Source organism: Raphanus sativus, chromosome 4 (assembly GCF_000801105.2).
Source record: "Raphanus sativus cultivar WK10039 chromosome 4, ASM80110v3, whole genome shotgun sequence".
Classification (NCBI taxonomy): domain Eukaryota; kingdom Viridiplantae; phylum Streptophyta; class Magnoliopsida; order Brassicales; family Brassicaceae; genus Raphanus; species Raphanus sativus.
Genome location: NC_079514.1, coordinates 8,234,559 through 8,261,181, shown reverse-complemented (window position 1 = coordinate 8,261,181; position 26,623 = coordinate 8,234,559). Strand labels below are relative to the sequence as shown.

Genomic DNA, 26,623 nt, shown 5'->3' with positions numbered 1-26,623 from the left:
ATGTTCTTCATTAGATCCGACACTAGAAGCTGTGCTACTCTGATGAAGGTCCTAAACGCCTACGAGCTTGCATCAGGCCAAAAGATAAACCCTTTGAAGTCATCTCTCACCTTCTCTGCAAAAACATCTCGAGATGTCAAGTCAAGAGTAAAACAAATGCTGAATATTGAGAAAGAAGGTGGTACTGGCAAGTACCTAGGACTACCCGAGAGCTTTGGATGCCGGAAGAAAGATATGTTTGCCTCAATTGTTGACAAGATGCACCAACGTGCTGTCTCCTGGTCATCCATGTGCTTATCAACCGCTGGCAAGCTCACTCTCCTGAAGGCAGTACTCTCGGCTATCCCCACCTTACCTATGTCATGTTTTCAACTGCCAGTTAGCTTATGTAAGCAGATACAATCAGTGTGTACTCGCTTCTGGTGGGATTCAAATGATGGGAAACGCAAGATGTGCTGGATCTCTTGGGACAAGCTCATTCTCCCCAAGAGATCAGGAGGACTTGGCTAAAAAGATATTCAACGATTCAACACAACAATTTTAGCAAAAATTCCATGGAGGTTACTTACCCATCCTGACTGTTTGCTGTCGAAGATCCTGATTGGGAAATACTGCCAAAACGCTAGCCTGCTACATGTCAAAGCGAATTCAGCTATTTCTCACGGCTGGAGAGGAATCCTAGCAGGCAGAGATCTTCTGGTGGAGCAACTGGGGAAGATCATAGGTAACGGTGACACCACAAAGGTTTGGGGAGATTCCTGGATATCTACCGATGCTCCCCTACGCGCTTTTGGACCTGTTCAGGATGAAGTCAATGACTTAGTGGTCTCAGAACTTATGTTTAGAGGCTCAGGTGAATGGAACATTCAAAAGATACAAGAAATGCTACCTGAACTTCTCGATGAAATCCTAGCCATCAAACCAAGTGAGACAGGAGCCCTTGATTCTTACATCTGGTACCCTTCAACTTCAGGAGCGTACACTGCGAAATCAGGATATGCTGTAGCGACTGAAATCAACCCTGAGAGACCACTACTCCCACCTGCAATCAACGCCATCAACTGGAACAAAGCTGTCTGGAACACGACCTGTCCCCCTAAGCAGAAGCTGCTCATTTGGAAAATCCTCCATGGAGCGATACCGACAGGAGAAAACCTCCAGAATAGGGGACTCCTCCTCAATACCAATTGCTCTTACTGCGGAGAAGTGGAGACTACTGACCACCTGTTCATCCATTGTCCTCTGGCAACTCAGGTCTGGGACCTTACCCCTCTGAGAACGGCTTTCTCCTCTACGTCATGCCCAGACTTCATCACTGCTCTCGAAATCTCCCAACAATGGGTATGTCTGCCACCTACAGGGGTCCCGGGGAACATTTTCTTGTGGATCGTATGGACCCTTTGGACCTCTCGCAACCAGAGGATCTTCGAACATCGCCAATCAACACCCACGGATATCATCACTAGAGCTTTCACAAATGCTCAGGAATGGTCTCTAGCACAACACCAACTCATCACTCCCGCCACCGCTCCGTCGACTCTGCAGAGACAACCGCCGTTGATCCCTCCTGATACGATCCGATGTAATTCCGATGCGGCTTGGAACCAGAGCACGAAAGCAGCAGGCTTCGGATGGCTTTTCTCTTCTCAAGACGCTCCTACACGACAAGGTTTCAAACCCCATCTGCATGTCAAATCGGCGCTCCAAGCGGAAGCAATGGCGGTTCGTGCGGCGCTCTCTCACGCCCTTCAACTCGGCTACACAAAGATCTGGCTACGCTCAGACTCCTTAGGGCTCATCAAAGCCCTCGTTTCAATTATCAAACCGAAGGATATCTACGGGATCATTTCGGATATTGAAACTCCATCGTCTGCTTTTCACTTTTGTTATTTCTCTTTTGTTCCAAGAACCCTAAATGGGTCTGCAGATTTGGTGGCAAAATCTACTCTATGTAACCTCAACTCTGGATGGGCCTAGGCCTTTCTTCTTATTTTTCTTTAATGCAAATATTAGTTGATCAAAAAAAAAAAAGTCCGTCTTTCCCGCATGATTAAAGGGTACTTGATCAATTACTGCTCCACTCTCTCAAAGTCAAAAAGTAAACGCCAAAGGCAAAGGTTTCAAACATTGTTAAAGCAATGTGTCCATAAGAATCAGCACACTATAGGTCCACCATGTTATCAATAAATGCCAAAACGTTTTTTCCATTTTGAGTTTCTGAATTTTTCTACAGAACTTAGTCACTTTTATAGAAATACTTAGCATACGATAATCACAATTTTTTAAAAAATGTTAAATTAATCCAAACAAAAAAAACTATTTTATACTTTGTATTATATTGGAGCAGAGTTTTTTTCTAGAAAGATAAACTAAATATTATGTTTTTTTTTTACGTCATATTATGTTTATTGTTTGGCAAACCAAATGGTTAATGTCTTCTGCATACACATACGCCTTGTCGCAAATAAAATATTGAAATTCAGAACTAACATTTATATAATTGACTCTAAGGAAGAAGAAGTATGTATAGAAAAGATGGTTGGGGACACATAGAAAACTTTAAAATTCTTTTGATATGGGTTTTTAATTTTGAAACTGTATCAGCTAAGAGACCATATTTCAAAAATCTGAGCAATTTTGTATTTATATTAGGAGTGAATTAGGTAGTCTTCTTGAAAAGCTAAAGAACTCATTAACAAGATATGGAGTAATGATTAAATTTCCAACTGTAAGTTTCAGTTACAGATGGTGGTCCAACGTTGCTATAGTATTGCCATTACACCCATTGGTAATAACTATTCGTTTACTTAAAGTTTTCAGATGATGTTAATTAAGTGTTTAATTTGTAGGTTATGCCGTTATGGGAATGAACTGGAAAGTATAAAGTCGAAAGATGATCGTTTTTCGCTAACTAATGTACAGGGCCTTCTTTTAGCACGTGTAAGTGGAGCGGCCGAACATGGTCCAAATTTTTAGAGGGTCTGTAATTTTTTTTTTTTTACTAATAGTTATAAATTTAAAATCATATTTTTATAAAAATCAGAATGACTATATTTTAATTTAGTTTTCGTATTTATAACCAATAAATGTAAATTACAATTTTTATTTTGTTTATATAACCAACTAAAAAGGCAATAAATTAAGAAATAATTAGTATTTATATCAATTATATTTTGGAAAGTAATAAATAGTTTTTGATGTGTGTTAGAATATTCAATGGTAGTATAAAAAATTAATATTCTAATTGATTATGTTTAGGAAACAATTATCAATTATTGATTATAAATACGGAGAACAAAATATATTTTCTTCACCATTTTTAATTAAAAACAGCAAACACAAAGAAAAGAAAGCTAGCTTGACAAAAAAAAAGAGTGATTTGTCCTATCAAAATTATATAGCTTACTATCCAGATTTTTTTTTCTTTCTTATATTTATAGATTATGATTTCTGATCGTGGATATAATAAACGTAAAAAAAAACTGAAAAAGTTAGAAAATGATCAAATTTAATGATTTGATGGATGACTTTGCATTGAAAAATGCTAAATAATCAAATTCAGTGATCTGATAAATGATTTTGCATTAATAACAAGAAAATTGGTGTTATTTAGATTATAAATAATTAAATTAATTTATTTATTTTATATTATAATGGCATTTTGTAAAAAAAGTAAAATTATTTCAGATTATTAAAAGAGGTCTTATTTTCTTTTTTGAATAGGGTCTGTAAAAAGTTTGAGACGGCCCTGCTAATGTATATATATGCTAATTGATCAGATCCCCAAATACTCTCATGATCACCCTTCCTCTTTTTTTTTTTCTTTTCAGGTCGAAGATCACCCTCCCTCTTAATATGTTGAAACTTGAAATAAAGTGGTGACAGTAAACTCCTTTTGCTTTTTAGAATCTATAGGAGAGTAACAAAAATATTTTTACGAAGTTATTAAGGTCTAATTTTGATATTACCAAAACCATACATTTTTTGAACAAATTACCAAAACCATACCTATGAATGACCAGGGGACTTCTTTTTCTTCCTTTATTTTTACTTTGCTTACAACTACGAATCTTTTTTTCGTTTCTCAATAGCTATGAGTATTTGATTACCACTCCTCTTGTACTGCGTTTCTGGGATTTTATTTAGAGTAAGTCATTACAACATCTAGGCCTAGGTGTTCCGTTTTTGGTTTGATTCCGGTTTGGTTCTTTCGGTTTTTTGGTTCTAGAGATATAAGAATCGTTCGGTTATATATTAAATTTGGTTCGAGTCCGATTCGGTTTCTTTTGGTTTCGGATTGGTTCCAGTAACAATTATAAGAACCGATTAATATCCAATAAACTTGTGGTTTCAATTTGGTACAAGTCCGGTTCGGTTAATTTTGGATAGTTCGGGTTAAAAACAGATTTTGAAGATTTTTGGATATAAATCGGATAATTCGGCAAAATATTTAATATTTTGGAAAAGCTATTTATTTAGTTCGGTTACTTAGGATAATTTGGATGATTCAAAATATAATAGATAAAAAAAGTATTAGAGTATTTCAATTTTTTGGATAATTCGGTGTATAAGTAGGATATTTTGAAATATTTGGTACTTTTAATACTAAATATGATTAATATTTTTAGGTATATAAATTGTATTTCAGATATTTGAATATTCATTTGATTCTCGGTTCGGTTTCGATTCGGTTATAGAAATATATAGGAACCGTTTGGTTATCTTTGAACGTCGTTGATTCGGTTTTGGATTCGATTTTTCTGTTCGGTTCCTGTTCGGTTTTCGATTCTCTGGTTTTTATGTCCCGACCTAACAATATCTTATGGTTCTTGACATACAAAATCGTAATTGCATATCGATATGCAGTATCGGTCGAACCTAGTTTTTCTTGAAGCATAAAAAACTTTGGACTCATTCAAAATATATATTTTTAAACGAAAATACCAAAATACAAGTAAGTGGCAAATATTTAGAGGGTGTATTCAAATGAAAATTTTATATGATTTGTATTAAAATGATAAATTCATTTTTATTCAATCCATTGTAGACTAGAAGCACTCAGTAGCTACACTAACAACTTCTATAAGTTTTGAAAGCTAAATATATGTCTGTAAGCTGAAAAAATCGGTTATCAGTATTGACAAGATATCAATTTGTTGAAACAAATGAAAGTTATGATTGGTGAAGAGTGGTTTTTCAGTCTTGACGAGTAAGTTTTTACATGGTTCAAAAAGTACTTCATTTTTGTATACTTGTAAACTACGTGTATATGTTCACCAGAAAAAAAAGAACACGTATTTTCGCATTGCAAATCCAAGTTTCATGTAGTCTAAAGGAAGAGACATCGTAATCAAACATCTAAAACTGTCCATTCCACCATCAGTTTTCAAACAACAATATTTGATACATTATAATTCAACCGTAAGAAGTTTCACAGAATAATACACATGTACAAACACTACCTTTTTTTTTCTGAAACTCATACAAACACTGCCTAAAACCTAGATATCATTTGATAAATAAGACAAAGGTAAGTTGGGTTTGAACGTAGAGGCGACTTCGGACTTTTGGTAAAAGAAACAAAAAAAAACACGAGAAGTAGAGAGAAAAAGTGGGACCCATTCCGTTCCTTCATCTCGTTACCCTCACGTTACCCTCTGCTGCAACTCACGCTCCTCCCCCCAACGCACGTGACTCTCACGCTCCATTTCCATCTCTCTCTTTGTTTTCCTTCCCCCAGCACCATTCTTTCTTCAGTCTCTCTCCCCTATTTCCAGTTTCATTTTTTAATATTTCAATCAAATCAATATTTCCTTAAATATATACCCTTGAGTTTTTTTTTCTTCAAATTTTATATACATATTTGATATTTGTAACACATATGTCCGAAATTATCTCAGATTTCAGATTTTCTAAAGAAAAAAAAAACTATTTGAATTATCTCAAATTTCAGTAAAATTATTCTTTATCAGTTTCTTTTTTTAAACAAAAACAAATAGTAAAAGCCGCGTCATCTGTTCAAAATCAGAAATCACAAGTCACTATATCTCTCTCTCTCTCTCTAGCTACCGTCACTCTCTCACTCTTCCCCTCTGCTCTGCTTATTATTTCTCCTCCATCGAAAGTTTCTTTCTCACAAAAACTTAAACAATGGACTCTTCACTGTCGCCAACCCCATTTGATCACCAAAACACAGAGCCAAAGAAAACCTTTATGATGGCCTCTCTCATTCCTCTCCGCTCCAACAACCACTTCAAAGAAGACACTTACTTCGTCTCCGAACTCAAACTCTCCGAGGCAAAATCTCTCCAAGACCTCAAACACAAACTCTCATCTTCCTCCTTCGCATCCTCTTCCATGTGGGGTGTCCCGCTCCTCGGCGGCGACGACAGCGCCGACGTCATCCTCCTCAAGTTCCTCAGGGCCAGGGACTTCAAAGTCGGAGACTCGCTGAGGATGCTCGAGAAGTGTTTGGAGTGGAGAGAAGAGTTCAAGGCCGAGAAACTGACGGAAGAGGATCTTCTTGGGTTTAAAGATTTGGAAGGTAAAGTAGCGTACATGAGAGGGTACGACAAAGAAGGACATCCCGTGTGTTACAACGCGTACGGTGTGTTTAAAGAGAGAGAGATGTACGAGAGAGTGTTTGGTGATGACAAGAAACTCAACAAGTTCTTGAGATGGAGAGTTCAGGTTATGGAGAGAGGTGTTGAGCTGCTTCATTTTAAACCTGGTGGTGCTAATTCTATTATTCAAGTTACGGATCTTAAGGATATGCCTAAGAGAGAGCTTAGAGTTGCTTCGAACCAGATTCTTTCTCTCTTTCAGGATAATTACCCTGAGATGGTTGCTACTAAGGTAAAAATTTTGATTCTCTGATGAACTTTTTTTTGTGTTAGTGGGTTTCTGTTTATTTTGGGAGACAAGAACTTGAAACTCGAAATTATGTTTCTGTACTTCTTGTCTTAAAAACTGTCGAAATTATTACGGGTTTTTTCATGTGCTTTTGCTATGTTTTGCGTGTTGGGTTTGCTTGCTAATCTCTCATTCAAGAAATAAAAAAAATGTCTTAAATGCTTTGTAAATATCTGCTTAATTGGATTCAAGAAATCTTTTCCTTAATTTTTTTTTTCAGATTAACAAGTATTTAGCTGTTAAATCTTGGAAACTTGTTGGCCTTTATTTGTACGTTCTCTTTTACCTCTGTTCAAATTTTGAAAATGGAATCAAGAAATACTAATAAAGAGTAGTTTTAGATGTTTCTGTGTTGGCATCATTTTCTAGCTTTTATCTTCTACTGCTACAGTTACACTGAAGGATTCTGTGTACCCGTACGCTGAGTTTATTAAGAATCAGTCTCCATTCACCATCACATTTTAAAAATATTTGACAAAGACTATGCATGAATCCATTTGTTTGTTTCTTTCAATGTTTGCAGATATTCATCAATGTGCCTTGGTACTTCAGTGTGATCTACTCAATGTTCAGCCCTTTCTTGACTCATAGAACAAAGAGCAAGTTTGTAATGTCCAAAGAAGGAAATGCAGCCGAAACACTTTACAAGTATAATCTAAAAGACACTATTTTACATTCTATTTTATTTTGCTAATTTTCGCTTTATGTTTTAAATATGCATGTTATACCATTTGCTGCTGTTTCAGGTTCATAAGACCTGAAGATATTCCAGTGCAATACGGCGGCCTTAGTCGTCTTACAGATTCGCAAAACGGACCACCTAAACCCGCCTCTGAATTCTCCATCAAGGGCGGAGAGAAAGTTAACATTCAGATCGAAGGCATTGAGGTAATATATCAATAAGCATTTTGAAGATACTAAAGGCATGCAGAAATTAACCAAATCGAAATTTTGGGTTTTTGGTTTAATTTAGGTTAAGAGTTCTGTTCAGTTCGGTACATTTTAGTTTTTGATTTGATTTGGTTCAGTAGTTAGTTAGTGTTTGTTTTCAAAGTCTAACCAAATCTATATCAAACCAAACTGGAATCATCCCAAATTTTGAACTAAATTTAACCGATTATTGAACCGAGATTTTCTTCAGTTCAATTTGGCAAGATTTTGTGCGAACCAAACTAACCGAAAACTGCATTACCTGAAAACTCGCATGCCGCCTAATACTAAGCGAGTTAAATAAAAAATGATTTGGTGAATTATGAAATCTGTGTATGTGGATTATGTCATAACAGGGTGGAGTAACCATATCATGGGACATAGTAGTTGGAGGATGGGACTTGGAGTACACGGCAGAGTTTGTTCCAAACGCTGAAGAGAGTTATGCGATTGTGGTTGAGAAACCAAGAGAGATGAAAGCTTCAGATGAAGCTGTTTACAACTCTTTCACGACAGGAGAAGCTGGGAAACTCATTATCTCGGTCGATAACACTTTGTCCCGCAAGAAGAAAGTTGCTGCTTATCGTTACACTGTCAGAAAATCTACATAGCCGTCTAAGACCTTCTTGTTCAGTAAATGGGTTACTTATTACTACTTACTTTGGTTGTGTTGAGGTTTGGTTGCTCAATATTCGTGTTGAACTGGATGTCTAAAAATGCGAGATATGTATAAAAACAATGATTGTATGACATTTAATGTCTGATTTAATATTTTAACAATAGATTGAAAAAGTAGCAAAATCTTATGTACTTTATAAAATCAGACGTTTGACCAGTGCTTATATTTTTAACGTTGTTGAGATTGTTGAGGACCAACAATGGTATATGTACATAGTAATTTGCCTCTTGTTGCATTCTCAGTGACATTATTGGGTTTGTCTCTCTTTTCTTTTTTGCGCTAAAACAGAATTGGGTTTATTTACCCTCCGAAAGTGAACTCAACTATGAACTTGTTACAAGAAAAGTCTAAAGTTTTAAGAGCCGAAAAGGGTACCCAAATTTTGGGATGGACAAAATATATGAGAAATTCTTGGGTTCATCCAACCAATAGAATTTCGTTATTTTATATTCAGTATCTTTTAAAAAAGGAAACAAAATATTGTTAAATTATATTAACATTTTCAAACTAAAAAATAAAAATTAATATTAATTGCAAACAAAAATACGTTTTGGAAAAATATATTTTTAATACCGTCAGCTAAATACTAAACCCTAAACCCTAAATCCTAAACCCTAAACCTTGGGTAAATCCTAAACCCTTAAGTAAACCCTAAACCCTTGGTAAATCCAAAATAGTTGGATAAATTTTAAATCATACGGTTTAAGATTTATCCAAGGGTTTATGATTTACCCAAGGGTTTAGGATTTAGTATTTAGGGTTTAGTGTTTTGCTGATTGTGTTAAAAATATTTTTAAAAAAAAATCCAAAGATTTAGGATTTATCCAAGGATTTACATGGTTTTAAGGTTTATGATTTAGGGTTTAGAGTTTAGGGTTTAGTGTTTTGTTGACGGTATTTTAAATATAATTTTTTTTTGCGACTACTATTATTTTATATTTATTTTTTATTTTAAAAATATAATAAAACTTGACAATATTTTGTTTCCTTTTTTAAAAGATATTGAATATGAAACAACGAAATCCTATTGGTTGGGTGAACCTCCTAAAGGTTCACTCTAGGGGTGAACCTAAAGGTTCACTCTAGGGGTGAACCCAAGTATTTCTCAAAATATATATAAAAAATTTGATCCAATCAGTTATTCGTTTCGATTTGATCCTAAGAATTTGAATATATGTAACTTTACGAATCAAAACAAATATTAAAATTTAATATCCATCAAATAAAGAACAAATCACAAATATTCATTTCAAAAAACGAATATCTGATCCGTAATATATATTTGCATATATATTTTATATATAAATTTATATCTCTAAATAGATTTTTAGTTATTTTATCCACTAAATTAATTATTTGGTCATTAATTTTGTTATAAATATGTAGTTTATATAAAAATTCCTTTTTAAATATTTTTCAAAAAATGCATTATTACTATTATGTACTGAATTAACGGACCGAATCGGATATCCGTAACACCGAATATTCAAAAATTTACAGATCGAATTAAATCGAAAAGTTGATTATTCGTATGAGGTGGATCAGCTCACGGATATCTTCAAAATTCTAGATTTTCGTTCCGTATCAGTTCCTATCCAAACTTGAAGACCCAATCATTACTTTCTGACCTCGGACCCTAATCTATCAGATTATGCATGCTTTTGGCTGCTTCTTGTGCTTACTGCATCTGTTACCCAAAACTTGTTCAACTATTAAAAAAAAGAAACAAAACGAAAATACCCAACGATAATGCATCAGAAGGCCCAAGGAAAACAAACTAACTGCCAAACCCAAACGAATAGCATAGAAAAGGCCAACTCATAGAACAGATATAACAGTTTTCTTTTCCAACAAGATAAGGTAAGAGCGTAACTCTGATTAATGACAACTAGATCTGATAGAGCTGGATCCGCACAACCGTGCGAGTATTTATTTTATATAATTACAGTGAAACTTCTATAAATTAATAATGTTGAGAGTACATCAGAACTATATTTTTTATTAATTTATAAAGATTATTAATTTATCGAAATACTAATTAAACCAAAAACTCAATTTGGACTATGAAGTTATATTAATTTATAGAGATATTAATTTATAGATTATTAATTTAAAGAGGTTATACTGTAGTATATATTTTTAAGGTTGCTTATTTATTTAAATGTATATATCTTTTAAATACAATAATTTTATTTTTTCATACTGTAAATTAATTAATTATTTCAAATCATTATCTATATATTGCTTTTAGAACATATTTGTCCTATTGAATTTGCGTTTAATAATAAAACCAATATTTTAATATTTTTTTAAATATCACACATGAAATAAATCATGACTTCTATTTTAATATATAAGATTTTTTAATTTGTTTTTAAAAATATCACACATGTAATAAATCATGACTTCTATTTTAATATATAAGATAGGAAATAATGTATTGGTTTGTTAAAAAATCTAGTTTTTAAGAGTTGATGATTAATTTAGGCTTGATATATTATCAAAGATATTTTTAGTAATAAATGAATGATAACTAATTTCTAGTTAGAATTTATTTTCTAAAAAAAAATCACACATGAACCAAGGTTGTGACTTCTGTTTTAATATATAAGATATCAATTTTAATGAATTTTTTCTGAATAATAATTTCCATAATTTTTAACCAATAAAAATCTAATAAACACTGTTAATTCTTTTTCAAGTTAACAATTTTCATTAAATAATATATTGAAAAATAGAAAATGTATTTTTGAACCAAATTATTTTTCTAAAATATGGATTTTTCTGAAACAGAAAAATAGTATTTTATCATAGTTTAAAAGTGAATAATAGACCGACCATATAGTAGTTGCTCAAAAAAAAGAACATATAGTCAAATATAGGCTATCGAAAAAAGTGAATCGTAATATCAGAGCATCAGTATCAATATTTATTTATTTTTATCAAAAGATGAAATTCTCAGAATAATCAAAGTAATATTAGTTATTTTGTATTTTAAAGAAATTATTATACCATTCAAATATTGATATTTATACACATTCGTTTTCAATAAAGTTTTGTGTTTCCTACGAAAGCTTTTCCTTCCCTTTCTTTATTTTTAATTTTTTTAAAAAATTAATGTTGAGAATACTCTTTAGGACACATTGTTGCAGATGGCCTTTAGATCATTTTCTCATCTGGTCTAGTTTAATACTAAAAGTAGTGTTAGTGTATACTGTATAGCTGTGTATTTGACTTTTTGGAACCAATCTTTACCTCGTGCATTTCTCAGAATTTTTCAATTCGAGTTTAACGATTCACGATACCGCAATAATCACGATTGATTTTAATATTTTCGTTGATATCATATGTATTACGGCCCAATACAGCCTTGCATTCATTAAAATTTAAAATATATCGATAGGATCAAACCTTTAGCTCCGACTATAAAAGCCAATTAACTTCTATTTTTAAAAACTTTACGTAAAATAAAGTAAAATTCGTTGTTGGTGAACCTGAACATGACAAAACACGTATAAAATTCTGAGTTGGTCAAAGAGATTCGTATTCCATATTTCCAATTATACTTGTTAATTGCTACTTCCTCCGTTGCATTTTATTTGTCGTTCTAAGTTTATACGCACGGATTAAAAAAACATATGATTTTATATATTTCAAAAATAAAAACATAATTACATATACACCTAACCATATTTCAACCAATAGAAAAATAAAATGGAAAATCTTTTTAATAAATTTTGCATTGAAACTCTAAAACGACATTTATTTTGAAACGAAATTTTTTTCCTACAATGACAATTAAATCGAAATAGAAAAATATATTATTAATAATTTGTACTATATTATTTTCCAGATAATTGTTCCTAGAACAAATATTGAATTCAGTCGCTTTTTGGGTTTCTTCTCAAAATGCGTTTTAATTAACAAATTTTCTAAGTTTTAAAGTAAATGCATATAAAGACCAACCTACTAGGGATCAAATGTTTGATATATAATATATGTGTATATAATATTCTTATATGTATAATATTATATTTTTCGCAGTTATCAGTTCGGAAGCTACCTTGCATTACACATAACTTTACATAAATTAAGTGGGCATTAAGAACAACTGTCATTCGTGTTACAAAAAAAAAAAAACTGTCATCTATATTATTAAAATAGAAGTACACTTTGAAAATGTACCTAAGTTTTTGAAGTTATTTACATTAGAATACCACGGAAGTAATAAATTAATTTTCCTTAATTATAGTTGTCTTTTCTGATTTGTAAATGCATTTTCCTTAATTATAGTTGTCTTTATTGAACTTATATTTAAGTATGCTTGTCTTTTCCTATATTTAAGTATACTTGTCTTTATTGAACCTATATTTAAGTATGCTTATTTTTTCCTAATTTAAATAATAGATTTAAGCATTTAATGTATTTTCTTAATTTAAATAATAGATTTTCTTAATCAAATATTTACGAAAATAGATTTCCCAATATACTTCGTTTAACATGTTAAATATTTTTAATATTTATTGGTATAAATAATAAAATAAAAATCACACATCATAATCAATTTATATAATATATAAATAAAATATAAAATAATTTATTCATATATTATTAGTATAATGGTTTCATAATATAAATATAATAAGTTATAAATATTGGATTTGTTTATATGATACACTGTGATATAATAGACGATCAAAATCACAAAATATAATAATAAATAAAAAATTTATGTTTTAAAATGTTTTATTAATAATTATGTAATACATTTTAATTTAAATATATATATATTATACCATTAGTACAAATAAAAATTTAAAATGAAAGCAAATATTTATACGGTCACGGGTCAAACTCTAGAAATAAACAACAACATCGCTAAATTATTTTTTTTTAACAAATTATTTTGATAGAAATATTGTTCCAAATATGGTTTATATATTTTATGTATTTATAAATTTATTTTATTGGGATGCTAAGATTTTGAAATTGGAAAAAAATATGACCCACCTCTATATTATTTTTATTAAGAAATTTAAATTATGTATCAAAATATTTTACTAAGCTTTTAATTCTAAGTTTTATTATAACTGCAAAAATTAATTTTCAATCGGAATTTATGTACAAATATTACAAATTCATCATTTAATATAAACACAAATTTTTAAAACAAAAAATAAATATCCGTCCGGTCGGGCGGATCAAGGTCTAGTTCCTCTTAAATTGCTTAAACCCAAATTCGCTATAGAGTATCCTTGACAGCGACTTACTTTTACTTCTTGATTTGCTAAAGAAACTAAATTTTCGACGTTTTTGTAACGCTACTTAATAATTAATTATATAGCCACTAGTGGAAACATAAAAATCTTTTATTGAGGTCAATTTCATACTAAAAACATAATTTATGTGGATTAATAAGCCAAATTTCTGTCTTTTTTTTCCTCAAAGCACAAGTAAATTTCTTTCTATAATGGGTCATATCAATGTCCCCCTGAAAAAAAACTGGCTTCACCATGTATATAATTAACTTATATGTTTGCTCAAAAAAATACTCTCTCCATTTCCGAAAGTAAGATTTTCTAGAGTTTTCACGCTTATTAAGAATTTTAATAAATATTTTTAATTTAGTTTACTATTTATTTTTCTATGCAATTTCCAATAACTATCCACCAATCAAATTTAATCAATTCAAATATTCACAATTAATATTTTTTAAAAGTATACAAAAGTACCTTAAAAATATAGAAAATCTATCTTTGTGGAACAAGAATAAAATGCAGAAAATCTTATTTTTGAGAACGGAGGGAGTATAACTTATATGAAAATCAGTTAAGAATAAATTTGGAACCAGCCATACGTAATAATGTCATTAATCGATTCCCGAAAAAAAAAAAGATACCGTTGACATGTACAAATGATTAAAATCACTGTTTTATTGATTCACCAGCAATTTCCAACGACACAGAGAAAAAAAAAGAACAATACTAGAGATTTACCAAATCCAGTTAATTATCAGATTAATAGAAAAAGACATATCATCACAAACCAACACAGTTCCTCAGAATCGTAACACCCCCGTCAACGACAAGGTTATGTCCATTAACATACTTTGACTCATCACTCGCCAAATACAAGGCCGCTTCAGCTATATCCGTCGCTCTCAATGTCTCTCCTTTCAAATTAGCCAAACTCCTCACGAACTCCTCCATCTCCTCCACATCATCACCATCTTCCATGTCACCACATCCACTCGTCTTCCGCCACGCGTTCACGAGCATGGACGTGGCAACTCCAAACGGTGATATAGCTGTGTATTTGACTTTTTGGAACCAATCTTTACCTCGTGCATTTCTCAGAATTTTTCAATTCGAGTTTAACGATTCACGATACCGCAATAATCACGATTGATTTTAATATTTTCGTTGATATCATATGTATTACGGCCCAATACAGCCTTGCATTCATTAAAATTTAAAATATATCGATAGGATCAAACCTTTAGCTCCGACTATAAAAGCCAATTAACTTCTATTTTTAAAAACTTTACGTAAAATAAAGTAAAATTCGTTGTCGGTGAACCTGAACATGACAAAACACGTATAAAATTCTGAGTTGGTCAAAGAGATTCGTATTCCATATTTCCAATTATACTTGTTAATTGCTACTTCCTCCGTTGCATTTTATTTGTCGTTCTAAGTTTATACGCACGGATTAAAAAAACATATGATTTTGTATATTTCAAAAATAAAAACATAATTACATATACACCTAACCATATTTCAACCAATAGAAAAATAAAATGGAAAATCTTTTTAATAAATTTTGCATTGAAACTCTAAAACGACATTTATTTTGAAACGAAATTTTTTTCCTACAATGACAATTAAATCGAAATAGAGAAATATATTATTAATAATTTGTACTATATTATTTTCCAGATAATTGTTCCTAGAACAAATATTGAATTCGGTCGCTTTTTGGGTTTCTTCTCAAAATGCGTTTTAATTAACAAATTTTCTAAGTTTTAAAGTAAATGCATATAAAGACCAACCTACTAGGGATCAAATGTTTGATATATAATATATGTGTATATAATATTCTTATATGTATAATATTATATTTTTCGCAGTTATCAGTTCGGAAGCTACCTTGCATTACACATAACTTTACATAAATTAAGTGGGCATTAAGAACAACTGTCATTCGTGTTACAAAAAAAAAAAACAACTGTCATCTATATTATTAAAATAGAAGTACACTTTGAAAATGTACCTAAGTTTTTGAAGTTATTTACATTAGAATACCACTGAAGTAATAAATTAATTTTCCTTAATTATAGTTGTCTTTTCTGATTTGTAAATGCATTTTCCTTAATTATAGTTGTCTTTATTGAACTTATATTTAAGTATGCTTGTCTTTTCCTATATTTAAGTATACTTGTCTTTATTGAACCTATATTTAAGTATGCTTATCTTTTCCTAATTTAAATAATAGATTTAAGCATTTAATGTATTTTCTTAATTTAAATAATAGATTTTCTTAATCAAATATTTACGAAAATAGATTTCCCAATATACTTCGTTTTAACATGTTAAATATTTTTAATATTTATTGGTATAAATAATAAAATAAAAATCACACATCATAATCAATTTATATAATATATAAATAAAATATAAAATAATTTATTCATATATTATTAGTATAATGGTTTCATAATATAAATATAATAAGTTATAAATATTGGATTTGTTTATATGATACACTGTGATATAATAGACGATCAAAATCACAAAATATAATAATAAATAAAATTTTTATGTTTTAAAATGTTTTATTAATAATTATGTAATACATTTTAATTTAAATATATATATATATATATATTATACCATTAGTACAAATAAACATTTAAAATGAAAGCAAATATTTATACGGTCACGGGTCAAACTCTAGAAATAAACAACAACATCGCTAAATTATTTTTTTTTAACAAATTTATTTTGATAGAAATATTGTTCCAAATATGGTTTATATATTTTATGTATTTATAAATTTATTTTATTGGGATGCTAAGATTTTGAAATTGGAAAAAAATATGACCCACCTCTATATTATTTTTATTAAGAAATTTAAATTATGTATCAAAATATTTTACTAAGCTTTTAATTCTAAGTTTTATTATAACTGCAAAAATTAATTTTCAATCGGAATTTATGTACAAATATTACAAATTCATCATTTAATATAAACACAAAATTTTAAAATAAAAAATAAATACCCGTCCGGTCGGGCGGATCAAGGTCTAGTTCCTCTTGAATTGCTTAAACCCAAATTCGCTATAGAGTATCCTTGACAGCGACTTACTTTTACTTCTTGATTTGCTAAAGAAACTAAATTTTCGACGTTTTTGTAACGCTACTTAATAATTAATTATATAGCCACTAGTGGAAACATAAAAATCTTTTATTGAGGTCAATTTCATACTAAAAACATAATTTATGTGGATTAATAAGCCAAATTTCTGTCTTTTTTTTTCCTCAAAGCACAAGTAAATTTCTTTCTATAATGGGTCATATCAATGTCCCCCTGAAAAAAAACTGGCTTCACCATGTATATAATTAACTTATATGTTTGCTCAAAAAAATACTCTCTCCATTTCCGAAAGTAAGATTTTCTAGATTCACGCTTATTAAGAATTTTAATAAATATTTTTAATTTAGTTTACTATTTATTTTTCTATGCAATTTCCAATAACTATCCACCAATCAAATTTAATCAATTCAAATATTCACAATTAATATTTTTTAAAAGTATACAAAAGTACCTTAAAAATATAGAAAATCTATCTTTGTGGAACAAGAATAAAATGTAGAAAATCTTATTTTTGAGAACGGAGGGAGTATAACTTATATGAAAATCAGTTAAGAATAATTTTGGAACCAGCCATACGTAATAATGTCATTAATCGATTCCCGAAAAAAAAAAGATACCGTTGACATGTACAAATGATTAAAATCACTGTTTTATTGATTCACCAGCAATTTCCAACGACACAGAGAAAAAAAAAGAACAATACTAGAGATTTACCAAATCCAGTTAATTATCAGATTAATAGAAAAAGACATATCATCACAAACCAACACAGTTCCTCGCAGTCGTAACACCCCCGTCAACGACAAGGTTATGTCCATTAACATACTTTGACTCATCACTCGCCAAATACAAGGCCGCTTCAGCTATATCCGTCGCTCTCAATGTCTCTCCTTTCAAATTAGCCAAACTCCTCACGAACTCCTCCATCTCCTCCACATCATCACCATCTTCCATGTCACCACATCCACTCGTCTTCCGCCACGCGTTCACGAGCATGGACGTGGCAACTCCAAACGGTGATATGCAGTTTACCCTAATCCCATACTTGCCGAGCTCACAAGCTGCGTTCTTGGTCAGTCCAACGATCGCATGCTTCGACGCCGTGTAAGCATGTGGGCCCATTCCACCCATCACGCCGGCCACACTTGCCGTCGAGATAATGCAACCTTTAAACCCTCTCTTGATCATGGCACGTGCGGCGTGTTTCATGCCGAGCCCTGCGCCTCGCACGTTCACACGCATCACTTGGTCGAACTCTTCAGCGTTGAAGTCTAATATGCTTTTGTGTTTCTTCTGGTCGCCGAGAACTCCTGCGTTGTTGAATAGCACGTCAAGCCGACCGTAACGTGCGATGGTCACGTTCACTAGGTTTTCCACGTCAGCTTCGACCGAGACATCGCAGCGTATGAAGGCGACTTGGGATGATGAGATCGATTTAGCCAGGGAAGATCCGGCTGTGGCGTCCACGTCAGCTATCACCACCGTGGCACCGTGTCTCGCGAATAGCTTGACGGTTGCTTTACCGATTCCATGTGCGCCACCGGTTACGATGGCTACTCTGCCTTCCAACCTATATAGTATATAGCATTTAGATTATTAGCAAATCTTTTTGGGATATCAACTTCGGTATTGGATCCAAATAAGATTTTTTTTATGACTAAGTCCCCAGTTTGGGTATTTTAGATGAAAGATTGGCATGTTCTTACAATAAATGAGAAACAAGTGATAGCTAATATTTGTGTGTAAAATTTATGATTTTTCAGACGGAGAAACAACGTACATATAAATTTATACCTTTTATGAAATAAAGTTGAATTCGGCTCCTCCATGATTGTGTCGTGGAGGTATTTAAAGGTCTGCTCAGGGATCACTTGGGCCGGCATGGCTGAATTTTAGTGAGAGAGTTATAGAGGGGGAATTTGAAACTTTGTGTTGAAATGAATAGTGGTTGATACATACATCTACACCTATTTATACAACTGAAGTGTGTATGTGTACGAAATGTAAGTTCCGAACCAGTGTGAAACAACCAATCATGCTCAAGTTTGGGAATCACTCTTAAGGGCATCTCCGTTAGTAAACTCCATGAGAGGGGTTCACAAAGTATTTTTTCATTTATTGGATGGATGTTTCTAAGTTATAGAAATTAAATTGATTAGGACCTAAGAGGGATTAATAAACTTATTTAGGTTGTGAAAGCAACTTACACTACTAATTAAAGTTTAAAAGATTTTATATTAAATATGGGGTTCGAATCTCAAACTACATAATTTATTATAAATTATCGGATACAAAGTTTATCTTCGGAGGTTCTAGAGTAGTGTAGACAAAGTCGTTTGTTATGGTGTGGAGAGATTGTGCATCGAAAAAGTCGTCCACGCAGAATCGTCCGTCGATCTAAGTGTTTCAGAAAAAAAATTATCTTAGAACTTTTATCCGTGAAATTATTTATCAATATTGTACTTGTTGCAGGTAACTATACCTGATAATAATATATATAGTTAGAGATTATATGATGATGTAACATATTATATAGTGTCAACGAGGAAAAAAAACTTATTTAGGTCAACGGGATCTACTTGTGATCTCGGTATAAAACAAAATTAAACGCAACTATCTAGAAACAAAATAATTTTGGAGTGTATCATTGATGATTTGATATCAGATTTAATGTCAGAAAAATCAATAAAGTACATCAGTAACTAGATTTGAGATCTAGCCAGTATTTATTATGCTGGCAATGCAGAAGCTACAGTTTTATACGAGATATCTCTCGTATTAGTTACCAGAGTCCTCATCAACCATATATAGAAAGGGTCGAGGTGTATACTTAAATGTTACCGTAAACACACACAATAAGACATTAGCGTTTTCTCTCATTTTCATACTTTTATGTGCTTTCACGAAATTACTATTTTCAAAATACCCCACTCATCAACAACACACGTTTAAAAACTTTTGGTGGTTGTATGTCGGGAGATAGTGATATATAGAGCAACTGGCCCTAGAAAATGGACATCATTTTCTTTTGGCCGATCAGAGCCATCAAACAACTATTTAATTAGGTAGACTGTGAGAAACACAATTTTTGAATGTTTTTTGTGAGATGGTGTGACAACATTTCGGATTCTAGTAAAAATGGGAGTAACATTAAAATGGGATTAACATGGTCTGATGGTCCCATGGTCTTGACAATGACACGATGGTGCACAAGCTACTAATATACAAATCCGATCAACTACTCCTAATTTTATAGCTAGTTGAATAAAATCTTGTTTATTTTGTGTGCTTTGTAAACAATAGATTCTGAATCTTGGACCGTACTTATCTTCTTTACTTTATTAGTCCCCCACTTGTGTTAATTTACTGCATAGTTTTTGAATTTTGAGTATACTGATCATATATCACAGTTTTTGAATTTACTGATTAGTTTTTGAATTTTGAGTTTACTGCATAGTTTTTGAATTTACTGCACAAGATACTACTAATATACAAGTCCGATCAACTACTCCTAATTTTATAGCTAGTTGAGTAAAATCTTGTTTACTCTGTAAACAATTGATTCTGAATCTTAGACCGTAATTATCTTCTTTACTTAATTAGTCCCCACTTGTGTTAATTTACTGCATAGTTTTTGTATTTTGAGTATACTGATCATATATCAGATTTCTTTTTGCGCGCGCTGAGTTGTTTGATGGAACCATTGCGGCTAGTGCAATTAATATATGAACCATTGCACCACTTAACTATATATTTGTTAAGTGAATGACTTCAATCATAAGGAAAATCTAATCTTAGTTTAAACATAGATTAATATTAAGTTTAGCTACGGGAAATCTTCTAAGATCGAATCATATATATATAGCCTATCAATAGTTCTCTATTATAAATAAATAGTGTGTGAATAACTTATTGTATATATATCGAATACAAAAAGTGAAAAACAGCTCAACGTAATCTTTTTCCATGTTGTCTAAATCGATTCATACATTATAAAAAGTTCAGGCTATTGTTTACTTTTTACAATGGCCTCCAAAATGGTAAGTTCATTATCGAATCAAACAAACAGAAGTCTTTATTTGAGAATCCTTCTGGGCCATTTATTGCATGTTAGCTGTGCTGTAGCCCGGTTGAGTTCAATTAATGCTTTACGCCTTGTATGCCGATTTGTGTTATTCGTAGCTTTGGGACATGTCTCAAATATTGAACATGGCACATAAGTCATCATAGCTTGTCATAACTTGTGCTGCGTTTTAGAAATATTCGAAGACATTGGTATCTGGTTGCATTTGATTATGTTTTGGTAGAATTCAATAATGATATAAAACACTAAAGAACTTTAGGAAGTACTATAGTATATAATATAAGTCTACGTCGGTAGTTAATCAAAAACGTATCAACATATGTGATATGTAACAGGTACAAAACATCCTCTAGATTGTCATTTAAGTAGTGAGATAGTAGAAGTCAATAAATCTCGTATAAATTGCGTTTATGGATAATGCGTGGGCCGAAATGTAGAAAGCCCATAAGCTTAGAATATTTTGGAGGCCAGGGTGTGTATACGCATTGCTGACATCATCACTTTGCACGTAACCGCATAGACAGTGATTGCCACTGCTCGTGGTCTATGTTAAAGCCAATATCAAATAAACAAATATATTAACTAGCCTACTAAATTATTACCACTAAACAAATCTCACCTAATTCCCAACTTTATACCTGCTTTACATTACATATATAAACTTTGTCAAAACTATTACTGTTAGCAACCTCTAGTTCATAAGCTATTGACTTAAAATCGACTAATGATTAGAGATATTCATATCTCTAAACATTATATAGTAATGTCAGATGTTAATCTACTTTAGGTATGAGACATTATAACAAAACAATCAACCTTTCATTACCAAGACTAAACTCGTACAAAAAGCTCAAAAGAAAATATTACAGTATCTATCCCCGTGTACAACGTACCTCATATTGGTCTCGATTGTTACTTGACGTTAGGGACATTTTAGAAAACACCACACTAACAAATCGTGATTTTTCCTTCTCGCTTTTTACGAGTAAAATTTGTAACTCTTAAAGATAGAATTAATTTTGTTTACGATTTGCAGTGGGAATAGAAAATGAAGATAAATATTTTCTAACCACACAACCGTGATCTGAGTGATAAAGGCGGGTTTGGAAAGGTGTTAAGCACCTAGATTCGAAATCTACCAAATTCGAATTCACATGTCTATGTGACCAGACGACATGAATATCTAATTTTCATTGTGAACAGGACTTTAAGGGATTAGTCGATTGAATTTCAATTCATCGTACACCCCAAATTATAAAAACAAAGATAAATATTTTCTACATTAAAATAATAAACGTACATATATCTTTTTACATTCAAAGACTAAATGACCCATTTTAATTTTGTGCAAGCAATAAGAAAAAATAACTATTAATATTATGTCATAAAAATGTGGAATTCAGAAGCAAAACCCTACATAGACAAGACAGCCTGTGGAACACCAAATCATGCATCATATCCTGCTCGCATGCTTTATTAAACTTTTGTGAAATTATACAAATAAGTGGAAAAACTGAGAAATACTAATCTGTGAACATTGTTAACTAAACGAAAGTTAATACCAATTATAGCAGAAAGAGTTAAGGATAACAAGAAGGCTCCACAAACAACAAAACCATGGCAACATGAAAGCGAAAAAGCCTTTTTCCCAGCAAAAGCGTAGAGAAAACACACACCCATACCAACTTTCTCATATTTTATTTTTCTTATCATCTTTCCTTTTTATTCCAAAATTTCCAAATATCAACAACAGAAAAAACATCCCATGATTTGGTGATGAAGATCATTACATTAAGTTTCTTAATCTGCTTGTTCTCTAAACTCCAAGGTCACTGCAAATCAGATATCAACCTCGGTTTTACTCTGCCACTCTCTGCTCCTATAGAATACGCTCCCGGATTTATTGGCAAAGCTTATATAATGGAGACAGAAACATCATCAAGAAGAGAACCAAGTTTCAAAGCCGCATTAACGATGGAGTCAAGCGAGTATAAGGGACGATATTTATGCTCTATCCAAGTTTTCTTTGGAGATGTAAGAGTTTGGAGTTCAGGACACTACACAAAGATGTATGTTTCTAACAAATGCATCTTCGAGCTAACAGAAGATGGAGACATGAGGTTAAAGAGTAGCAATAAGCACGTTGGATGGCGAAGTGGAACCTCAGGACAAGGCATTGAGGTATACAAAACATTACAACATCAGATTGATTTGAGGAAACTCAATTTAAAAGAAAAAAACTGAACATGTAAACTTATATTTTTCTCTTCCAATCTCATTTTGCAGTAAAATATACTTTAATCCTATTCCATTTCTAACTCAAAAATAAAACAAAAAAAAATAGGTTAACTCCAAAAATAGGATAATCTAATTACTTTTTGTTCATTACTTCGTTTTCTTACTCTAAATGGAAAAATGTTATAGTAGTAAAACTAGTTCTATTTTGGAGTAAAAAATTGAATAATATTTTGTGTTCCGTAACAAAATATTGCAGAGGTTGGAGATACAAAGCACAGGGAATCTAGTTTTGCTTGATGCTATAAATATGATCAAATGGCAAAGTTTCAACTTCCCAACAGATGTGATGTTGAGTGGTCAGAGACTAGACGTGGCTACGCAACTAACTTCATTCCCAAAAGACTCGACTATGTTCTACTCTTTTGAAGTCCTACGTGTCAAGATTGCTCTGTTCCTCAACTTGGACAAGCTCAAGTACTCTTACTGGGAGTACAAACCTACAGAGAACAAAACAGTCAACTTCGTGAGGTTAGGGCCAAAAGGTCTCGACATATTTGATGATAACAGCCATATAATAGGGAGAATAGAGCAGCCTATGACCAGGTTCTTGGCTATTGGGAACATAACCGGTAATCTAGGTCTTTACTCGTATAAACCGGACAAGGGAAAATTCGAGGCAACGTTTCAAGCCTTGAGCAACACGTGTGATCTTCCAGTAGCGTGTAAACCATATGGAGTCTGCACATCTTCCAAGTCTTGCTCTTGCATCAAAGTGATGAGCAGCGGAGACTGCAACAGCAGCGAGGAGGAATGGCTTTCGATGAAGAGGCTATGCGATCACGACATGGTGGAGCTAGAAGGAGTCACGACAGTGCTGAGAAACGGTACAGAAGCGAGGAACGTGAGCAAAGAGAGATGCGAGGAGTTGTGTAAGAAAGACTGTGAGTGCAGAGGGGCGAGTTACTCTGCCGCTGAAGAGAGCTGTGTTATGTATGGGGTTGTGATGGGTGTTAAGGAGATCGAGAGAGGGAGTGGGTTGAGTTATATGGTGAAGGTACCAAAAGGAGTGAGGTTGGGTGATGAGAAGTCTAATGTGAGAAAATGGGTTGTGGGATTAGTTGGAGGGATTGATGCGCTTGTCATATTGCTGCTTCTGTCTGGTTTTGGTTTTTATTACATTCGGAAAAGACGGAAGAGCTTATCACAGCCACTACAGCCGCAGCTGCAGGAAGAGCCCATTGCAGAATAGATTTTAAGAGTTGTATTGCACATGCAGACTTTGATACCATTTTTATAGGTCGTCATATTAACTATGTATTGATATCAAGTTGTAGAAAATCTTGTTTTTTTTTTGAAGTTTGTATTCCAAAGAAATTGTAGTGGTGAAGGGAAGAAAGATGTATTGGATAACCGCAAATTAAACTCAACAAGCTAGAAATTAGAGAGGCATTGGATTGAAACAAAACATCTTTGTTGAAGTTTATTTTAATCAATGATGTGAATAAATTTACAAATCTTTAGATTAGTATTTTTATAACCCCCAAAAGTTTTGATTTTCTTTGTACCTGAAAAAAAGTTATTTTTCTAGAAGTTATTTGTGATGTTTTGAACAAATAAGAAGAAGAAGGAGGAGTATCACCCGGAACTGTTCGACATCATGATTGATATCTATCACTTTATGCATTTCTTTGAGTTTATTTCCTTTCATTTTATTTCCAGGAACTTTAACGTTGAGGCTGATTGTTTGGCTAAATCAGTCCTCTCTTCTTCTGTAATCAACCCCCTCGTGGTGGGTAAAACACTTTAGTTTTAGGGTCTGACTGGTGTAACCGCAGCGGTTGCGGTTGCGGGAGTTTGCGGGTGCGGATGGTTGCGGTTTTAAGCGTTTTCTAAAAATCTGTACGACTGGTACAGCTGTTAGAAATTGTTGCGTTTGCGGGACTCTTATGACTGGTAAACTACCAAACGCAACATCTGTTAAATAATAATTTAACAATATTTACATTTTATGTAATTATTAAAATATTAAAAATCATAATAATATGATAAATATAAAATTTATATTTATAAAATCATATTATTAATTTTAAAAATTTATAGAAAATATTTTAGTTTTAAATTTTTATAATGTAAATTGAAATATAATATGAATACATTTTACAATTTCTATTATTTCAATTTAAAATTTTTATTGGATATTTTTAGTATTATTTTTATTTATTTTTTTTTTAAAAGAAAAAAAAATTACCCTCCCGCAACCGCAAGGACCAGCTTTTGATTTTAAGAGGTTTAGAGCGGTTTGAAGTGATTTGTAGCGTTTTCTGTGATTGTTTCGAAACGCCAACAACCGCTATAAACCGCAAAAGCTGCATTTGCGGGTGGTAGCGGGAAAACCATTCAGGCCCTTAATGAAAACCTTGTTTGATCAAAAAAAAAGAGTAACGGTTGTTAATTTGTTATAACAAGATTAGTTTATTTTATTCGTTTTAGAACTCTTACAGCTTCTGTGTCCTGACTAAATCAAGAGAATATCAAAACTTTGTGATCAAAACAAAACAGAAAAGGATCAGTGTTGATCACAACAAAAGAGAATTTCATTCATCCAGCTCCTAGTTGAGATGAAACGTAAAGGAACCAAAAAAACATATTATAGTTTTTTTATGGGAATATTCGTATATAGAAAAATAGAGCCACAAGGGTGATGGTGACGTGGTGTATACTCTGACCAAGATATTTAGAGAGAGAAAGCGATAGAGAGAGAAAGCGATTGAGATCTGTAAATCCGGCCGACGGCGAATGCTTTCACAGCCGCCGTCGGTCCGGCCTTTGATCTACACCATTCTCCAGTCTCCGTAAGCTTCCGTAAGTCTCCGGCGTCGCTCCAATCTCGCGGTGGGCGTGCGGCTTTTGCTTCCGGCGCCGCATCCTTCAAGCGGTGGGCGTTCGGCTCCTGTCTCCGTCGTGGCTCCTTTCCGTTAAAGGAGAACGGCCGGCTCTAGCGTTTTGCGTCGTCTAGCCCTCCTTAGTTAACGGCGGTTTGTTTTAGGGTTTTTATTTTCTTTTCGGTTTATAGATCTGTGCTGTTTGGGTTGTTCGATGGCTTTGGGTGGTTTGAGATCTCGAGAAACTCTCGATGAAGCTCTCCGCGAAAGTTCAGACGAAGCAAGTTGATTGTAGCTACGGCCTCCGGCGTTTTCAGCGAAGAAGATCAGGCGTGCGCTGTCGAACAAGTGGTTCCGGCGCGGCGGTTTAACGGTGAGGCGTAGTGGTGTTGATCGGGATGGCGAGGGCGTGACGCGTGTCTCCGCGATGCGGGAGATCGAAACGCGTGGACGACTCGCCTCGATTATGTCGGTCGGAGTGTGGGCCTGGTTTGTTTGGGCCTAACTGTCACCTTGGTTTGC

The 26,623-nt window shown here is 32.7% G+C and overlaps 4 protein-coding genes across 4 annotated transcripts; 3 read left to right on the top strand and 1 right to left on the bottom strand.

Annotated features, from left to right (window-relative positions):
- LOC108850189 (uncharacterized) lies at positions 1 to 1,977 on the top strand. Its single transcript, XM_057007927.1, has 2 exons — positions 1 to 388; positions 545 to 1,977. The coding sequence occupies exons 1-2, from the start codon at positions 1 to 3 to the stop codon at positions 1,975 to 1,977; spliced, it is 1,821 nt and encodes a 606-aa protein (XP_056863907.1).
- A 4,059-nt stretch (positions 1,978 to 6,036) lies between these two features.
- LOC108848707 (patellin-6-like) lies at positions 6,037 to 8,624 on the top strand. Its single transcript, XM_018622137.2, has 4 exons — positions 6,037 to 6,855; positions 7,436 to 7,560; positions 7,659 to 7,800; positions 8,199 to 8,624. The coding sequence occupies exons 1-4, from the start codon at positions 6,151 to 6,153 to the stop codon at positions 8,451 to 8,453; spliced, it is 1,227 nt and encodes a 408-aa protein (XP_018477639.1). The 5' UTR covers positions 6,037 to 6,150; the 3' UTR covers positions 8,454 to 8,624.
- Positions 8,625 to 17,530: 8,906 nt separating this feature from the next.
- Positions 17,531 to 18,853, bottom strand: LOC108852892 (short-chain dehydrogenase reductase 2a-like). Its single transcript, XM_018626369.2, has 2 exons — positions 18,692 to 18,853; positions 17,531 to 18,467 (listed from the first exon to the last, which is right to left on the bottom strand). The coding sequence occupies exons 1-2, from the start codon at positions 18,778 to 18,780 to the stop codon at positions 17,654 to 17,656; spliced, it is 903 nt and encodes a 300-aa protein (XP_018481871.1). The 5' UTR covers positions 18,781 to 18,853; the 3' UTR covers positions 17,531 to 17,653.
- A 3,692-nt stretch (positions 18,854 to 22,545) lies between these two features.
- On the top strand, positions 22,546 to 24,695 carry LOC108851851 (G-type lectin S-receptor-like serine/threonine-protein kinase SD2-5). Its single transcript, XM_018625323.2, has 2 exons — positions 22,546 to 23,162; positions 23,476 to 24,695. Exons 1-2 carry the CDS (start codon positions 22,758 to 22,760, stop codon positions 24,466 to 24,468), a joined length of 1,398 nt encoding a protein of 465 aa, XP_018480825.1. The 5' UTR covers positions 22,546 to 22,757; the 3' UTR covers positions 24,469 to 24,695.
- Positions 24,696 to 26,623: the final 1,928 nt, after the last annotated feature.